The sequence below is a fragment of the Stenella coeruleoalba genome (assembly GCF_951394435.1).
Source record: "Stenella coeruleoalba genome assembly, chromosome: 10".
Classification (NCBI taxonomy): domain Eukaryota; kingdom Metazoa; phylum Chordata; class Mammalia; order Artiodactyla; family Delphinidae; genus Stenella; species Stenella coeruleoalba.
In genome coordinates, this window is record NC_137156.1 from 44,923,396 (window position 1) to 44,940,735 (window position 17,340).

Below are 17,340 nucleotides of genomic sequence, written 5' to 3' on the forward strand. Positions count from 1 at the left end.
ATCATTATTATTATACCAGGACCTCGGTGAGTACCTTTTGCTTAAAGAAGGAAGACTTTTCAGCCTTCTCTCCGTCTTTCAATGTCTTGCTGATATTTGATACCCATTTTTGTAATTCTCTGGCTTTTTCAACATGCTCTTTCTTTTCTTCTTCCAGTGACTTCTGACAGGTGTGAGTGGTTAAAAAAAAAAAAAGATATATTCCAGTAAATTACCGAGCCATTAAAGTGATCTCTCCACAGAAAACAAGGATTTAAAAATATTTTTTCATCACACACAGGTTATCGAGATATTTTATTCATTTTTTACCATATTCAACACGTCACGTAGCAGATGTACTTCCAAAATGTTTATGGTAGCAAAGCAAGCTGTGAGAAATAGTCTTGAATGATCAGCCTAACCTCCTAGCTAGTCTATTAATATGACACATTTAAAAACTCAACTTTATTCATGAAGCACTAAAAGAAATCTGAATTGCTGCCTTTGCATTAGCATTACAATCATAACTGTCATGACAGAAAAGTAACAGACAATGGAAAGCTGAAAGAATAAAGTCTACACAAAACAAAAAATACATAGAACGAAGAAAAACCTTCCCTCTCCTCCAACACATAACCCATTCATAATGCTGCTTTTAATTACAAAGTCGTAACTAGAAATGGGAGATGGTGGTAAAATATAATATGTAAAGAAGATTACGACATACAGAAAAACTAAAAATGTTCATTTTTCAAGGCAATCTGAAACACTACAGCCTCACGGATGTGAGAACAAGTTTACATTTTCCTCTGCGATTCCACGCTTCTTTTTTAAGTGCTCTTTCAGTGAGTGTAATGAATCATTTAATAAATGGGAACCCTGACACCAGGCTGGATCCAGGCAGTGATGCAGAGTTCTGAAGAAAGGATGCTGTAAACTCGCTGGAGATCCTCAAGCTTATCCCATATTCCAGGTAAAATACTTTTATTTAGTTTGGGTAGGAGTCAAAAAACGAATCTCAAAGCTAAATGGAACCATTATGAAGAGCAGTAAATCTTTTGTTATTTTCCATTTTAAAAGTATTCCCTCTTGGGCAGAATGGAGTCTAAAATCCAAGCCTCCTGACGTTTAGTCTAAAGGAGTGATGCAAATTCTTCCAGATCAGGAGACAGCAAACTATTCTGGAAAGGACCAGAGAGCAAATATTTTAGGCTTTGTGAGCCATATGGTTACTGTTAGAACTACTCAACTCCGTCCTTGTACCCAAAAGTAGCCAAAGACAATATGTACACAACAATGTGTCTGCATTCCAATAAAACTTCATCTAAAAAAATTTTTAAATTAAAAGTATTCTCTCTTCTGAGCAGTCAGGTGTTTCCAGCCCTCAAGAAATTAACAGTGCTTCAAGCATGTCACACAGTTACTAGGCCGTGGATCTCATACCATCAAGCTGTGGACAAAGCAGAAGAACTAGACAGCATCACCCCTGACTCTGGTTCTATAAACAGGTCCTATTGTGAAGAATAGTAGAGGCTGGAAATCCCTGTCATCAAGGGCTCAGACACTTCTAGGAGTTTAAGTCCTGTGTGGAAATCAAAATCAGCTTTTTCTAAGGCTTCTTTATATGTCAACTTTCTTTTCGTTTGAGGACAGAGGATGTTTCTGGCATAGGACTTTTGATCTTTGAGCTTTGTAGCAATGAAGACATCTATAATCCCTACTTGGAGGGCTTCTTCAATCGACAAGCGGGCCTGGGCCTGGGGCTCAATCAGCCCCCCTGTCAAGTACTGAAATTCCAGACAGCGGATTCCCATGTCCTTACTTATGATATTTGCACTCACAGCTTCCACTACTGACATCACTTTGTTATTGATAGGGTGACTGATCCCCGTGACGACTAACTCACACTGCCGCAGCTGCTGCGCAAACCCCTCGTCCACCAGGCCTCTGTGCAAGGCCTCGGCCACCCGGTACCTCTTGCCGGTCAGAGGGTCAATGATGCCCCCGGTACTGACTTGGGCTTCAAGACATCGGAGGGCGGTGATCCGATCAACCAGATTCCGACGTGTGGCCTTTAGCACAGAGATCCTTTCCCCACTGGAAGTCAGCCAGTACCCTGCCACTGGACTGCGCGAGTCCTTCTTGGGGACTAACCTGCTCAGCAAGGAATCAGCAAGTTCTGTGAGTGTGAGGAAGCCTTCCTGATACTTTTCGATGGAGGCTTTGTCAATGGTTCCCTGCTCTATGGCCTCGCTGATACTGAACTGTAATCCTGTCTTAGTATCAGTCAGTACACGACAGGGACGCCCATAGGACTCAAAAAACGTGGCTTCCTTCCATTGATACTGCTGCCCTGACAGCTCAAGGTAGGTACTTTTCTCAATCAGGTTTCTCTGGAAAGCCTCGTAGGCAGTCAGTTCTGCTCCTGTCTTAGTATCGACGACAGCAATCCTGTGAGTTTTCGCTACATTGAGATTGGAAATGTTCCTCTCCCCAAATGGAAACAGAAAGCACTGCCCGTCTACGTCAAAGACACACATGCGCAGTAACTCTGAGTAATACAGGGTTCGCTTATTATTGGGATTGGGAAAGGCTCTAGTGTTGCTGGATGGCTCATGTAAAAACTGCAGGATGGCGTTATTTAGCAGCCCCTGCTGCAGGGCAACTTCTGGAGGAACCCGAATGCCCCTCACGGGGTCGATGACGCCCCCACTGGCAATCTGCACCTCCAACATATGTTTGCCCCTTTGCCTGTCAAGCATTCTATTTTCCATGGCTTGGAACACTGACAGTGTCTTAGAAGAACATGGATACCCCAGGGCTGCCTTCTCTGCCTCAAGGAGCCTGATTTTGAATTCGGGGTCAACCACACCTTTAAGGATTGCATCCTCAACAGAATAGGTCTTCCCTGAAAGGGGGTCAATTATGAAACCCGTGGCCGCCTGAGCTTCTAAAAATGCTAAAGCCATCATCTTATCGATGATGATTTTCTTGGCAGCTGAGGAAAATGAAATCTTTTCTGTTGTGGATTCTAGGTAAAGCCCTGCGATGGAGGTGGCTTTTGTCAAAAACTTGCTCAGAGTTTTCTGGACTTCTTCAACGGTCTTAAGGCCAAGTCGCAGCTGCTCAACTGTTTTCATGTCCAGAAGCTTAGCTTCGACCAACTGCCTGGCCGTCACAGTGTGCCGGAGCCCTTGGAACTGAAACTCATCATCCCTGACCAAGCATGCATGATCACCACCAAAGTTCTGAAAGGTCTCTGGTTCTGAGCCCTTCTTAAGAAAATCTCTTTTGAGTCCACCCTGTGCCCTGCACCCTTCAAGCAGCCATTCATCAGCACCGGGGACTGGGCTCCTTTCTTGCTTTAATGCCGTGACTTCTGTGTGCATAGCATACTGCTTGTTCTTAGCTATCTGTAACGGGAATTTATAAGACGTTAAAAGTCATCTAAAGAACATTGTCATGTTACCCACTCTTAATCCAAATATAATTCCTAGAATAACAAAGATGAGATAAGAGAAGAACACTTTCAAGCCCAAGAGGGTTCAGGAACAAGAAATATTATTTTGACAGTCTGAAGTTTAAACTTTAGATGACAATTAAGGTATTAAAATGCTATGTCTAAAAAAGACAGGAGGTAAAATCTGTCCACAAAACGTGTTAGAAATTAAAGTTAACTGCTTGGTTTTTCTAGTTTTTTTTTTTTAGGGTCAAATTTTTCGGAATAGAATCCCACAGATATGACAGGATAGCCATAACCTCTGTGTTTTTCATCTCAAACATTTAAAAATTGAAGACTGTAGTTTGTAGTAAAGATTCAAGTAAATCACTAGAAAATGATAGCATGATTTTCTGTTGGACTACAAAGAGCCACTCACATTCAGCACGGTTAAAAAATGTAGCCTAGCAGAGAAAGGAAACAAGAGCGGAAACCTGACAGAGGGTAGCTGACAAGGTTCCAGAATCCAGGGTATACCTCTAAGGGTGCCAGAAGCGTCACCAGGTCTATTTCACACTTGTCATCTTGACACCTGACAGCGTGTCTGGAATTGTACAGACCTTGATTTCTTAGCTTCTCGATTTCTGACGGTCTTGCAACAGGGTTCATCTCATCAAAAGTTATCTGTAATTCGGTGCTTGTTTGAGAAAAGTATTCAGAGTAACACTGCTGACTCTTCTCTTTCTCAACCGAAGCCCCTGATGGCCCGCCCTGGCCCTCCTTCTGCATCTGTTCAGCACCCCGATGTTGCCATCTTTCCTCCGAAAGCTGTGGTTCCTGAGTCCACCTCTGTAGAGGGGACCTGGCCATGGAGGGAGAGGAGGAGAAGTCCCCTGGGCGCTGATACTCCTTCACTGCCATCTCAAGATGTGTCTTGAAGGCTGGGTTCTTTTTCTGGATTTCACACTGGAGCATCACTAACTGATGCTCCTGTTCTTTTATCTGCTGATCCATCTTTTGCTTCAGGTTTTCCACCTCCCGTTTCTGGGCGACCAGCTCATCTGTGAGCTTCCGACATTTCTGGTAGTGAGGTGCCTCCCCATTCTGCCCTCGGTGCATCTGCTCACGATATTGCTGGAGCTGCCTCTCAAGTTCTCGGATATTTGTTTCACAGAGCTTCGCGTTCTCTTGTGCCCTGAAGTTTTCCCGCTGGAGAGACACAAAGTCAAGCTGGATGCCCGAAATATCATGTTCCGTGATAACTTTGGAGTCCATCAGTTTTTCCATCTTTTTCCGAAACTCCTCTGCAGAACGTTTGAATTTCTCAGATTCCTCCTGAAACAGAACCATCTTCCTGTGGGTCACCTGCTCCTCTAGGACCTTTAAGTGCAGTTCGTCTTGCACCTTTTTCAATCTGTCGTTCAGGTCCTGCACCTGTGCCCACTGCATCTGCACTGCCTGCTCCCCAAGGCGTTTCTCCTCTTTGGATGCACTTAGCTCAGCACTCAGACTTTGCACCTCCTTCTCCGTGTTCTGGATGATGAGGTCCTGCTGGTCGCACTTCTGCTTAAATTCACTCACTAAATGTTGACTTTGGGCCAGGTCTTCTTCCAGGCATTTGATCCTCCTCTGGAAATCCTGTTCCGTTTTCGTCTGTTTGTGCAAGTGTTTGTTTGTGGCACAAAGCTGGTCTTTAAAACCATCCGCCTGGATTTTCAGTGCTTCACATCTTTGCTGGATGGCTTGTTTCTCTAAGACCACATTTGCCGATTCTGCCTGAATTCTCTCCATCATTAACTTGGTTTCGTTATTCTGTCTGGTGAGCTCATCCACTTTGTGCTTTAGTGTGTCTGCACAGTCATTACTTCTCTCCAATTCCTCTTTAAGCTTTTGGATTTTCTCATTATTCTCCTTTTCGGCTTGAATATTTTGAAGCAACTGCGCGTGGCTTTTCTCAAATTGTTCTTTCAGGTGATCTGACTTTCTCTGGCAGGATCGTGCTCTTTCGCCAGAGAAGTCCTTGTCACCTTGCAAAGAAGTAACTTGTGAATTTAAATGCTGGATGCTCCTCTTGGTGATGGCCTGTGTCCTGGTGATCCGGTCCACCTCCCTCTGCAGCTTTCCTTTCTCCTCCTGCAGAGATTCCAGTTCTAGCTCATAGTTGTGCTTTATCCTCTTAAGGTCATTGGCCTCCTGCCTGACCTCTTCTGCCTTCCCTGTGGTCTGGCTCAGCTGCCTGTCCAGCTCCCGGAGCTGCCGAGAGAACCCCTCCTCCGCCTGGTCCTTCCTTTCCAACTCCAGCTTGAGGCATCTCAGTGCATTGCTGGTTTCACCCAGTTTTTCTTTGAGCAAGCGAGCCTTCTCCTCCGATGAAGTTTTCTTGAGCTGCAGGGCACTGAGTTCATACTTCAGCTCCCTCATGTCCTTCTCAGCCTTTCTATCGGCCACCGTCAGCTCATCCACCTGCTGCTTCAGTTCCTCAGCCTGGGTGCTCGTACAAGCTGGCAGTGGGTTTTCTTTGTACGAACACTGCATCTCGATTATTTTTCTTCTGGCTTCCGATTCAATTTTCTGCTTTTCCTTCAGCTGTTTCTCCGCCACCTGTTTCTGGAACGTGAGGTCTTTCTCCATCTGCTCGACCAGCTTCAGGAGCTCCTCTTCGTGGTCCTTCTTTCTCCTTAGTTCCTCCATCAGCTTATCTTTCTGTTGCTCCACCTCGTGGAGGCTGGAGTCTTTCCTCTTCAGATGGTTCTCCAGGGCCCTCCTGGTGGCGGTGTGCTCCTCCAGCTGTTTCCGGAAGCCACTCAGGTTCCTCTGCACGGCCTCCCTCTGGGCCTCGGCCTCGGCCGCGAGCCTCCGCACGCGCTCCAGCTCGCGCTGCGCCGCCTCCTTCTCCCCCTCAACGGCCTCCAGCTCCCGGCGGTACCTCTGGGCCTCGCCCTCCGCCCGCATCTTCTGCAGGGTGATGTCCGCTGCATCCCTCTGCTGCTTCCTCAGCTCGTTCTCTGCTGCCTCCCTGACCTTTGGAAGCTCCTCCTCAACCCGGGACTTCTGCTTCTCAAGCTCAGCCAGCATCCTCTCCAGCTCTGTTATCTTCCCCGTGAGTTTGCGATTCTCCAGCATCGTCGCCTCCTGCCGCTGGAGCAGATCTGAATACACCCCGTGCTCAGAAGCCTCCTGACACCTTTTCATCTATGAGAGACGTTCAGAAGGGTCAAACCCATTCGACTCCAATCTGTCTTTAAGAATCTGAAGCCATGCTCATGAAAGGACTTACACAGACCAGTGAAACCAAAGGCAGAACAAACCCCACCACCAACCCCACCACCATCTGCAGAGAAGAAGCTTCAGAAAGTCAACAGTCGGAGAAGACAAAAAACCCTGCATGTCAGGTTTTCTAAATCAAGGAATCTTTTCTTTCTTTTTTTTTTGGTCTCTTAGGAATAATTCTGCTTTTAAAATTAGCTAGCTCAGAATTTTACAGCAAGAAGGAACCTTACAGTATGACCCTCACCCCAGATGAGGACACTGAGGTCTAGGGAGGTTAAATAATTTTGAAAACTCACACAATAGGCAAGTGACAAAGTAGGAACCAAAATTCTCACAACAGTTCTCTTTCTGCTCTCACACACAACTCAGTCCTGTGGGCTGAGAAGAACATACGATGTATAGGAACTGAATGACATTAGAGAATTTAGTTTTCATTTTCTAGCCCAATGGAAATTTGAAATGATATTTACATTCTCCTGTCTTAATGGTGAAAGAAGCAAGATACAGAACTTTGGAACAGAGAGCCAATTGAGGAAATAATACTTAACATATGGAAGGAGGAAAATTATATAAAAATCTGTAATTTCTACAATCAAATGCCTCACTAATTTATATTTGCCCTGATACTTACAATAGTCAGAATTGCTAATGCAAAGGCACCTATAGTCCCTGGTGGCTTTAGAAAAGATGTGCTTCATATACTCACTGATTTTGTTGTTGTCCTTAATGACATGGCTCATATGAATGCACTTTGACAAGAACCTTCAGATACTCCATAAACATAAAGATATTTGTTAAATATAAATGCTTGTAAAAGTGTACTTAGGGATTCAGATCCAATTAAGAAAATTTGTTTACTGATTACAGAATCAATCTCAGCTGGGAGAAATACACTTGACTACAGAACATGATCAGGGCTAGTTTATAATCACAATTTAATTTCTCTTTATTAATACCATAAGGTTATTAGTGTCATATCATCAGCTCAAAATCATCATAGTTAGAAATAATTTAAACAAAAGGAGGGAAATTATTCTAAATAGCAGATTTTATTTTCATGGAAAAGCCCTGGTAAATCTCAAGAATTTAGTTTGTATTATAGACCATGCATCTTATTTTTCTTCCTCTCATTTCTTGATCCCCAATAATCTTGATGAGAATTTTAGATGTTTCCTTTGCTAACCTAAATATGATTTTTAATAAGAATTCATATGAAAAAAAAAATCTCATCACAGCCTGCAATATTTAGTGTTCTATTTTCTTTATTTTCTTATCAGGGTCAACTCTCAGTGATACTGAAGCATTCTATCTGCTTACACATTAGGTGTTCAACATGTTTTCAGCAGATGATTTCTAAAAGGGTCTTTCTCAATTCCTCATCAAACTCTGTTTAAAACTTAGCTGTTGCTCAGAAGTTGTGAGTCCCTCCCTTTTTTTCTTGGTCATGTTCTAAGGTTTAAAAAAATGAAAATTCTCTCAGAAAAAAATGTCTGTTGTTAAACTCTCAGTGTTTTGGAGTCATTTTAGTGACTGATAATAATCTCATGTTGCCTGGATAACTCTGAATTTTTTAGCAAATATTAGAAAAATTACTAGAAACAATTTAGTCCTATTGCTGATTTGCTTTCTTGTATATTTCAAACTTATTCAAATAAAAATAACTTCAAGTTTTATCTAAATGTTCCCCAAGGAGACATGCTGTCCTTTAATCTCAGCAATTAACATTTAATATATTTTGCGATCAACAAAGACTGGAGAAATATCTTTATCCACCTATCTATTACAGACACTCTACTAATATTTCTGTAACTAGTTTGGTATTATCTTTGAAATTAACTTGAATCCCTCTTTGATTTCATGTTTACCATGGAAAATTCTGCTCTCTGACCAAGATCTCTCATGTGAGTATAGATAGACCCAGTTTCAGAAACACTACTCTTTGGAATCTGAAAACTGAGCTATGTATCTTTTGTAAGATATTCCATTATTAATATCCTTAAGTGGTGAATTTTTAACAAGGAATTTTAAAATCTGCTTTAAATTATAATAATCTTTGCATGGTCTTCCATAAGCTACATTGTTTTGACTTTAAATTCAACATAATCTTTTATATTTCAAAGGATGACAAGCATAATTTTGGATATATTTCAGGCTTTTTGAAATATCTTTTGGTTCTATCAACTTCTACTATTCTACTTCATCAGATACATTGAGCAAATTGGCTCATATATGTGCAGACATACATTGTAAGAAAGGGAAGGGCTTAAATTATTTATATTACATTTAACTACAAAGTACACAATTTAAAAGATCTGTATACCATTTAAAATGGAATCATATATATCTCTTAAAAATTAAGAATGTAAAAAAATATGGACTTTCCTTCATAGATGAGAAGTGTATGCCAATTATTTGAATGTGAAAATATTCTGGTTCTCCTTTCTAAACCCAAAGGAAGTTAGTTATAAAGACTTGCAAGTAGCCATGTTAGTGATTTAGTTGCCAAAAACTATTAACTCTGAACAGACAAAAGTAGTTTACAAAAGCGGTCATAATTTTAGAAACTAAGAAAGCAACATCTATTAGACATTTACTACCATTTTGGTTCTCTCATTATATGAATGGAGTTATACTAAGTACAGTCACCTACAGAATTTCAACAACGGTCTAATTTAAATGGCTAATGCCCCACAATTTACTTACTACAGCATTTGGTTTACTATTTTTGTCTGTTCTGAGGTTAGGAACAGAAAGCATATTAAGATAATAGAGCAGAGCATACTTTCAAAATTAGATACAATAGCGTTTTATGAAAATATATTTCCATAAATAACTCCTTATTCTTTCTGTTTCTGAATATATTTTAAATGCATAATCAAAGGCACTGAAGTTCTCCAAATTAGAATGGTACTTAGTCTTTTTAATATACACCATATCTTTTTGGCAAAGCTAAAAACAAAAACAAAATAACCCCCCCCACAATTCTTAAAAAGTACTACCATTTTGTATAAACACCTGCTACTTCTAACTTAATGGCTTTCATGTTTTAAATCCTTGAAGATGTAAATTAATTTAAAATGCATAAAAAATGTGTTTATGTAATATTTCTGCAGATATCATAACAGTAGTAACTATACTTCAAAGAACAATACTTCTCAACTGTGAGAAAACTGAAAAACATTCTGCTAAACTGCCAACATTCCATAATTTAAATAGAACCACTTAACGACATTAACGCTCTCATACTAGAGACCTAGAGTAAAAAATTTTTTTTCCAAAAAGGTTGTTCCTTTTTTTTTTTGTAATGTTTTTCAGTTCGAGAGAATCTTAATAACAAACCAAAAAATCCTACGCCTCTACTGTTTTTCACTGTAATTTTATAATTAATCACTCATACATCAGCTCTCAACCACGTGAGTTTATCATGAAACCCTCTCGTGGCTCCTTTTCAGTAACCTGCCCATGGTTAATGGTTACCTCCTCCTCCTCCAGACGCTTCAATGAGTCCCCAGCAAATTTAATATATTGTGTCATGAGGGTGACCAGAGCCGTATACCGGGTCCTCAGGTCCATGAACTGCAAGTAAGGAAAAATAAAAATAAAAACAGAATCTCCAGTTGCCCTAAATGAGCTGAATGAACACTTGAGTAATAATTAAAATATTAACTAGTCTATGGGACAGGGAAGTTCACAACTCCCCAGCAATGATAACCGAGTAGGAACGAGATTACTGCTGTGCAAACCACAGTGATGGCAAAATCCTCTTCTAAATTTGATCATGATATACATTTATTATTCTCTGCAATTCATTCATCTTGAATGAAGATTTTCAAAGGTTTTTTAAAACCCTTAATAAGATGCATTGTTATAGATAGAGAGCATCTGTTTGGGATGATGGAATGTTCTGGAAATGGATTGTGTTCAAGGTTGTACAACATTACGAATGTACTGAACGCCACTGAATTGTATGCTTAAAAATGGCTAAAATGGTGAATTTTCTATTATGGACATTTTACCACAATACAAATATATAAATGTAAAATTGCTAAGGTGTTGCTTCTCTCTTTTACACCCTCCCCATCTCTGGACGGGTATCACCTCTTGAATGACGAGGTCTGCCGAGCTCTGCATTCTCCGGCGTTTCACTGGAGACTTTTGTTGTGAATCCACCATAGCCCGGTAGGTCATAGTTTGTAATTCGTAGTCCTGTATAAAGGAAATGGTAAGATTAATTAAAGCAAAGCACTAACCCTTCATTCTATAGTGATTTGATGCAGAGAAAGGGCATCTACTTTCACTGAATAAGTCAAGAAAATATTGCAAAACTACATTTTCAAGAATCAATCCAATCCTGACATGTTTCCAAGGTGGTAATAAAAATCAGAAACATTTAGGGTGGCCAGGAAAGTTCCTAAGTCTCCTTAGAAGTTCATGGAGACATATAGGGACAGCGTGCCAGTTATTTTCAGCCTCCCTCTCCTCTAGTTAGGAAACGGGACTCCAGATCTGAATGGGTGAAGCTGAGGTGTGGTGACTTAGAGCACAAGGTAGACGTTCTCCCATGGAATATTCCAGCAATACTTCCATGGAGTACTCCAGCAATACTTGCATGGAACACTCCAGCAAGGAGGGGAGAGGGGAAGCAAAATGGTAAGAGGCGGATTACAGAGCTACATTTTATTCTGGTGCACATGGGGGTGTGGCCAGGCTGTGCACGTGTGTGACACAGAGAGAGAATGAAAGAACCAGGAGTCATCACGTGACTCACACTTTCATAAAGAATTAACAGATAAGTGAAGATTCTCTGTTTCACTTTTTAACACAGACTGAATGACCTGCAAAGGCTTTAAAAGTATACCGTAGAAGCACCTCCCTGAATATCTGAACATGAAATCTGATGCAAGGAACTGGTCTTCTCACCTTCACTGCAGTGGAGTACTGCTCTGCGTATTTCTGACACTCATCCATTTTGCTCTGTTTCATTTCTATTTCAGACACCAGCATCTATAAGCACACACAGGTTAGGAGAAAAAGGACAAGGAACCCTATACTATCCAACAACTTGAGATCTCAGGCACTAAGAAATATCTACATCACTTAAGACTACAGCTCTCTACCCCATTGCACTTTTTCTTTTAATTGTAGCCTTTATTTATTGATTGATTGATTTATTTGGCTGCACCACATGGCTTATGGGATCTTAGTTTCCCAACCAGGGATTGAACCTGTGCCCTCGGCAGTGAAAGCACCAAGTCCTAACCGCTGGATTGCCAGGGAATTCCCTCTACCCCACTGCACTTAATGTCATCTGCCTCATTGGGTAAAGTCCAAGCTTTCAAGATTAAGCCACTATGTGACACCCCCTCATGAGGCTTCCAAAGCAGAAATTACTAAACTCCATGGGAATTATCCACAAGTAGACTTGAAACCCTTATCCCCCACCTAATCCTGATCTAAAGAGAGCTAGAAATTACTGGCCCTCAAGATGGAACAAAAATCTCAAAGCATTTAACTCTTGGTCACATGTGGCTGTTTAATTTTCTATGACTAACCATTTTTTTTTTTAAATTTAGGATCCCATGAAACTATTGCAGCCAGCAAAGTACCAGAGAGATTTCCATACCTACGATTAAAGGATCATTAGAAACTTGAACTGTCGCAACATGCAACTTTCTTAAATCAAAATAAGGGATGGATGTAGGTTTGAGTGCAAATTTTTAACATTTCTGATTTATTCCCTGCCTTCCTTGAAATAGTTGCTGACTTATCTTACTAACAAGAGAAAGGAAGGTCAAGGTCTGAGTGACCAAATGCAGACACAACCCTAGCACAAGGAACTGTGTTTACACACCTTCTGTTGATTCAATTGTGTGGCTAGGGTTTTACTGTTTTCAGGCTGGTTTTCCTGAATCTTTCTCTGAGTAGTTTCAACTTGCTGGATCCAGTCATCTAAAGGGTGATAGGTATCTTTGTAGTATTTCAGCGACTTCCCAATGCCTTCCAAGTCCCGTAACCTAAGAGGTTAACAAAGGAATAGTCACGGTTTCCAAGAGTAACCAATAGGAAGGTGGAAGGTGTAGAAAAAAAGGGAGGGACAAAGTATTACTGTCCTAAGATGCACTAAGCACAACAACAGGGGTGTGTCGAGAATTCGAGGCCACAGCATCCCAGGCCCATCTCCAAGGGCACCTACACTGCCTTGGGTTGAATACAAATTCTTTTTCTCCAGGACTTGTGCAATTTATCGGTACTGATTATTCTAGGGACAAGCCCGAGAGACTAAAGCTAAAAAGCAGGAAAACTGGAAAGTTAACCATAATAATTATCAATCAGCAAGTCTTGAAGACCTAAAGTTTGCAGCAATGGCAGTTCACTTCTGAAAAAATGACATGGTAGCAATGAATGGTTCAACATGGACTCAGAGGGTACTTTCTAGGAACTGTGATTAAACACCCCAGTTTCTATGATTTTAAAACCACTACATTAAACCTACAGATCATGTATTTTAGAGATTAGATACTAAATATTTAAACATAATTTATTTCTCACAAATGGTACTATATAATAAATGCATTTTAGCTGCATTAATAAAAACAAAAAATGAATGAGAAGGAACACTATTCCATTTCTTTTAAGATGAGCCCCCAAAACCATCCCATTTCTTTTCACTTTTTTATTTCAGTCAGTGGGCAAATGATTTTGACTTTCTTGTCTCTTTGATTAAAATGAGCATTAGGACATTTCAGTTTCTTTACGCCTCCTGTCTAGTATAGATGCTACATCCGGCCCTAGGAAATGCATGACCCACCCTCCTCTTACTAAGTTATGGTTATTTTGATATTATCAGTGGTAATAATTAGAGAATTCTCTAATAATTAGAGAATACATTGTTTTTTCCTTCAGAAAAGGCAAGTAGATTAACTATATAAATGCCAGAGTACATAAACAGTTGTAATAACACAGAACAGAAAAATAACTTACTTGGAAGTTAAATATCTTACTAAAGGCCACCCTATAAAAAAGAAATGTAATTGGACAGAGCTCTTGCAATTAACACAATTAACTACATATGGAAATTAACTCTATGGAATGAATTACATACGGAAGTAAAAAGCCTAATACATTTAGACTTTACCCAGAATGCAGAGAATAAATCTGAGCTAAAACTGAATGAAAAGGGTGCTAACCTGTTGTCAATCTGAGCATGAACATTCTGCCACCTCTCAACCAACTGATCTGCTTTTTCTTTGTGCCAGTCAAAGTCAAGGTCACGCTCTTTGTAGGTTTTAAACATCTCATCACTGATGGTCTTTGCTCTCTGTAGCTCATCCTCCAGTGCATGGAAGACTTCTCTTTTTTCATCCACTTCAGATCTCCATTGCTAAAATAGATCAATTTATAAAGTTACAAAAACGTATCAACCGCTCATTGTGTAAACACATTATTCACCTAATTTTACCATTCATTTACAAATGACTGCTATAAAATCAGACAATGGAAAGAATATCTTTCATATACAAAATATTACATTAGCTTGAACCTTATAAAATTGCCAATATTTGACTGTACTTTGACCTAAAAAAAACAACAGTTTTATAGAGTTCAGTCTAACGAAATTTGCACATCAATAAAATAAAATATATTTCATAAGCAAGTCTGCTACCTCGGTAAGTCTTTTTCATTGTTTGTTTTTTAAATATCTACTGATCTCATTGTTTAAAAATGAACACATGCATTAAAAAATCACTGAGAAAACTTCTCACAATTGGTTTACAATATCTTTACTCAGAGCTTTATAAATGGAAGAAGAGAAACAGACGAGTATAACTATCAGCCTTTTTCCTTCTTAGATTAACTACTCTACTCATCTTGATTTCTTAAAATAACTGCCTCTTTCCACAAGAAAATCTATTACCAATAATTTACTTTTTAGCTTCAACTCCTCTTGCTGCCGACATGAACAGACTATAAAAACCTACTGTCAAAAAGATCCAAACTTCAAATGAAAAGAACTCACCTCAAACTAAAAATGAATGAACACACTCATTTACAGTAAGCGATGGTACTACAGAGACAGGACATGGAATGGACAGAAATGTATTCAAGTTCAGGTATTTAATGCTTGATGTCTGAAGACCTGGGCCAAGTGCTAGAGAAATACTTTTAAAGGATAATCTTAAAAAATAGCCAGCAGTGAAAGGCATACCTTTAAAGTACTCATTAGATTCTCAATGTTATTCTTGTCAGCTATAACTGCTTCCTCTTCACACAGTTTAGTTTCATAGAATTTTACAAGGGCTTCTGCAGCATGAGTGTTTTTTAACACCAAGTTGACAATTTTCAACCTGAAAAAGAGAATTAAACAACACCCCCTTTTGGTAAGTGTTTATTTTCCCACAATACAGTCCCAAAGCACCATGAGGGTGCATGATGCAGCATGGTCTTCATCCCGAGACACTGACACTTTTATTACAAGATTAACATCCCACTAAGTAAGTCAGACAGAGAAAGACAAATGCCATATGATATCACCTATATGTGGAATCTAAAACATGACACAAATGAACTTATCTACGAAACAGAACCAGATTCACAGACATAGAGATCAGACTTGTGGTTGCCAAGGGGGAGGGGGTTAGGGGAGGGATGGAGTGGGAGTTTGGGGTTAGCAGATGCAAACTGTTATATACTGAATGGATAAACAACAAGGTCCTACAGTAGAGCACAGGGAACTACATTCAATATCCTGGGATAAACCACAATGGAAAAGAATATGAAAAAGAATGTATATATGTGTATAACTGAATCACTTTTTCTGTAGCGGTGACTCGGCAGTAAATAACACAACACTGTAAACCAACTATACTTCAATAAAATTTTTAAAAAAGGATTAACATCCTGCTAACGGTCTTCTAACAGAACCCATGTCCTGCCCCCACAGTGGTCTTCAGCAGGAGATTCCAACAGCAGAGGGGCTTCTTTCAAACCTAATTTAGACCAAGCCTGGGAGGAAAGTTCTATAGGCTACAACAGCTGAGCTACCAAAACTACAGGCAACATGTGGGAAGATCATTAATGCTCTAGTCTCTGAGGGCTCACATTCCCTTTCAGCATGAAGATGCATCATAAGTCCACAGAAATATTTAATATATTTGTTATTAAGAAAAATATTTTGTATTCTTAAAAATGAACATTTTTGGCTAAACAGCCTATATATATAAGTGGCACTTTTATGAAGCCAGTTTAGATGATTTCTATTAAGGCAGTGGTTCCATACTTCTCTATGTAGGTGGAGGACATGGAATAGACGTGGTTCATGCTCTGGACGACCACGCTGAGCTCGGATCGCAAGGTGGGAGCCGTGGAAGAGGCGGCCGCTTGACTGAAAAAGTCGTCGCATTTACTCGTGATTGTGGCCAAATCGCCTTTAAGTCGCTCCAGCTCTTTCTTTAGTTTCTACACAACAGAGAACAAACATGAGGATTAGGCTATCACTCCAGATGGTGTCTCTTTCTTCAAACACTTTAAAAATACACATTTCCCATTATGACCCTTAACTTAAACACGTATGTATTCTTTTTTCTTAATTGAAGTGTAGCTGATTTACAATGTTGTGTTAATTTCTGCTGTACAGCCAAGTGATTCAGTTAAACACATACATACATTTTGTTCATATTCTTTTCCATCATGGTTTATCACAGGATATTGAATATAGTTCCCTGTGCTATACAGTAGGACCTTATTGTTTATCCATTCTATATATAATAGCTTGCATCTGCTACTCCCAAACTCCCAGTATTTCCCTCCCCCACCCCCCTTCCCTTTGGCAACGACAAGTCTGTTCTCTATGTCTGTGAGTCTGGTTCTGTTTTGTAGATATGTTCATTTGTGTCGTATTTTAGATTCCACATATAAGTGATAACATACGGTATTTGTCTTTTTCTGATTTACTTCACTTAGTATGATCATCTCTAGTTGCAAGACATTTACATACTCTTTACTTTTACTTTATCAAAGAAATGAAGCCAAAGCAGTCAAGTTTCATAATCAATCATTCCCTCACTGTCCATCTCCTCGGGCCCAAACATCTAATTCAGCGCTTGCGCATCGAGCAGGTGAGAAACTGTGAGAAGCCCTCGCAGCCTCCACATAAATGGGTGAGAAAGCACGTGTTCCTGTGTTTACCCAAGTGAGAGAGAGAACTGCATTACAGAATCCTCGTCTGCCATCAGCGTTAAGTACATAGGCAGACCTCACCAAGTGACCCCTGGCAAAGGGAGCGTGTGAGAGGTCGCAGAGTCGACAGTAAAGGTCATTAAGACAGTAATCTGTGCTAATCTTGTCCCCACGCGCTTCTCAGCCTTACCTCCTGCTCTGAGATTCTGAACACGCTTTCGTGAAGGTCGTCTCTCTCCAGGGGGGTGCGGATCTGTCTGATGAGACGGTCTTCACAGCTCTCAAGCCGAAGCCTGAGGTTTCGGACTTCAGAGATGTAGAGATTATAAGCTGATTCCTCTTGCTCCTCTGTGAAAACAAATGTAATGTTTAGAAAATACCTCATTTTCTATCTTTTGGATGTTCTCGTTCATGATTTAACACGGCAGTTTTACTACTACTAAAACACAGCTAGTCAAACTAATGTTACCAGTTAT

At 40.1% G+C, this 17,340-nt stretch overlaps 1 protein-coding gene across 19 annotated transcripts in view; it reads right to left on the minus strand.

Moving 5' to 3' along the window:
- Window positions 1-17,340, minus strand: part of DST (dystonin) — a 496,974-nt gene that overhangs the window by 149,961 nt on the left and 329,673 nt on the right. For 18 of the 19 annotated variants that reach the window (XM_079934485.1, XM_079934486.1, XM_079934474.1 and 15 more), the window contains 9 exons: window positions 17,055-17,212; window positions 15,966-16,144; window positions 14,895-15,033; window positions 13,876-14,069; window positions 12,540-12,702; window positions 11,609-11,692; window positions 10,787-10,894; window positions 10,166-10,264; window positions 35-163 (listed from right to left, as the gene is read on the minus strand). In XM_079934485.1, the coding sequence (XP_079790611.1) occupies window positions 35-163; window positions 10,166-10,264; window positions 10,787-10,894; window positions 11,609-11,692; window positions 12,540-12,702; window positions 13,876-14,069; window positions 14,895-15,033; window positions 15,966-16,144; window positions 17,055-17,212 (1,253 nt within the window). Of the gene's footprint in view, window positions 1-34; window positions 3,393-3,955; window positions 6,611-10,165; window positions 10,265-10,786; window positions 10,895-11,608; window positions 11,693-12,539; window positions 12,703-13,875; window positions 14,070-14,894; window positions 15,034-15,965; window positions 16,145-17,054; window positions 17,213-17,340 lie in introns of those variants that run through there. The other variant, XM_079934484.1, reaches the window with a different exon arrangement.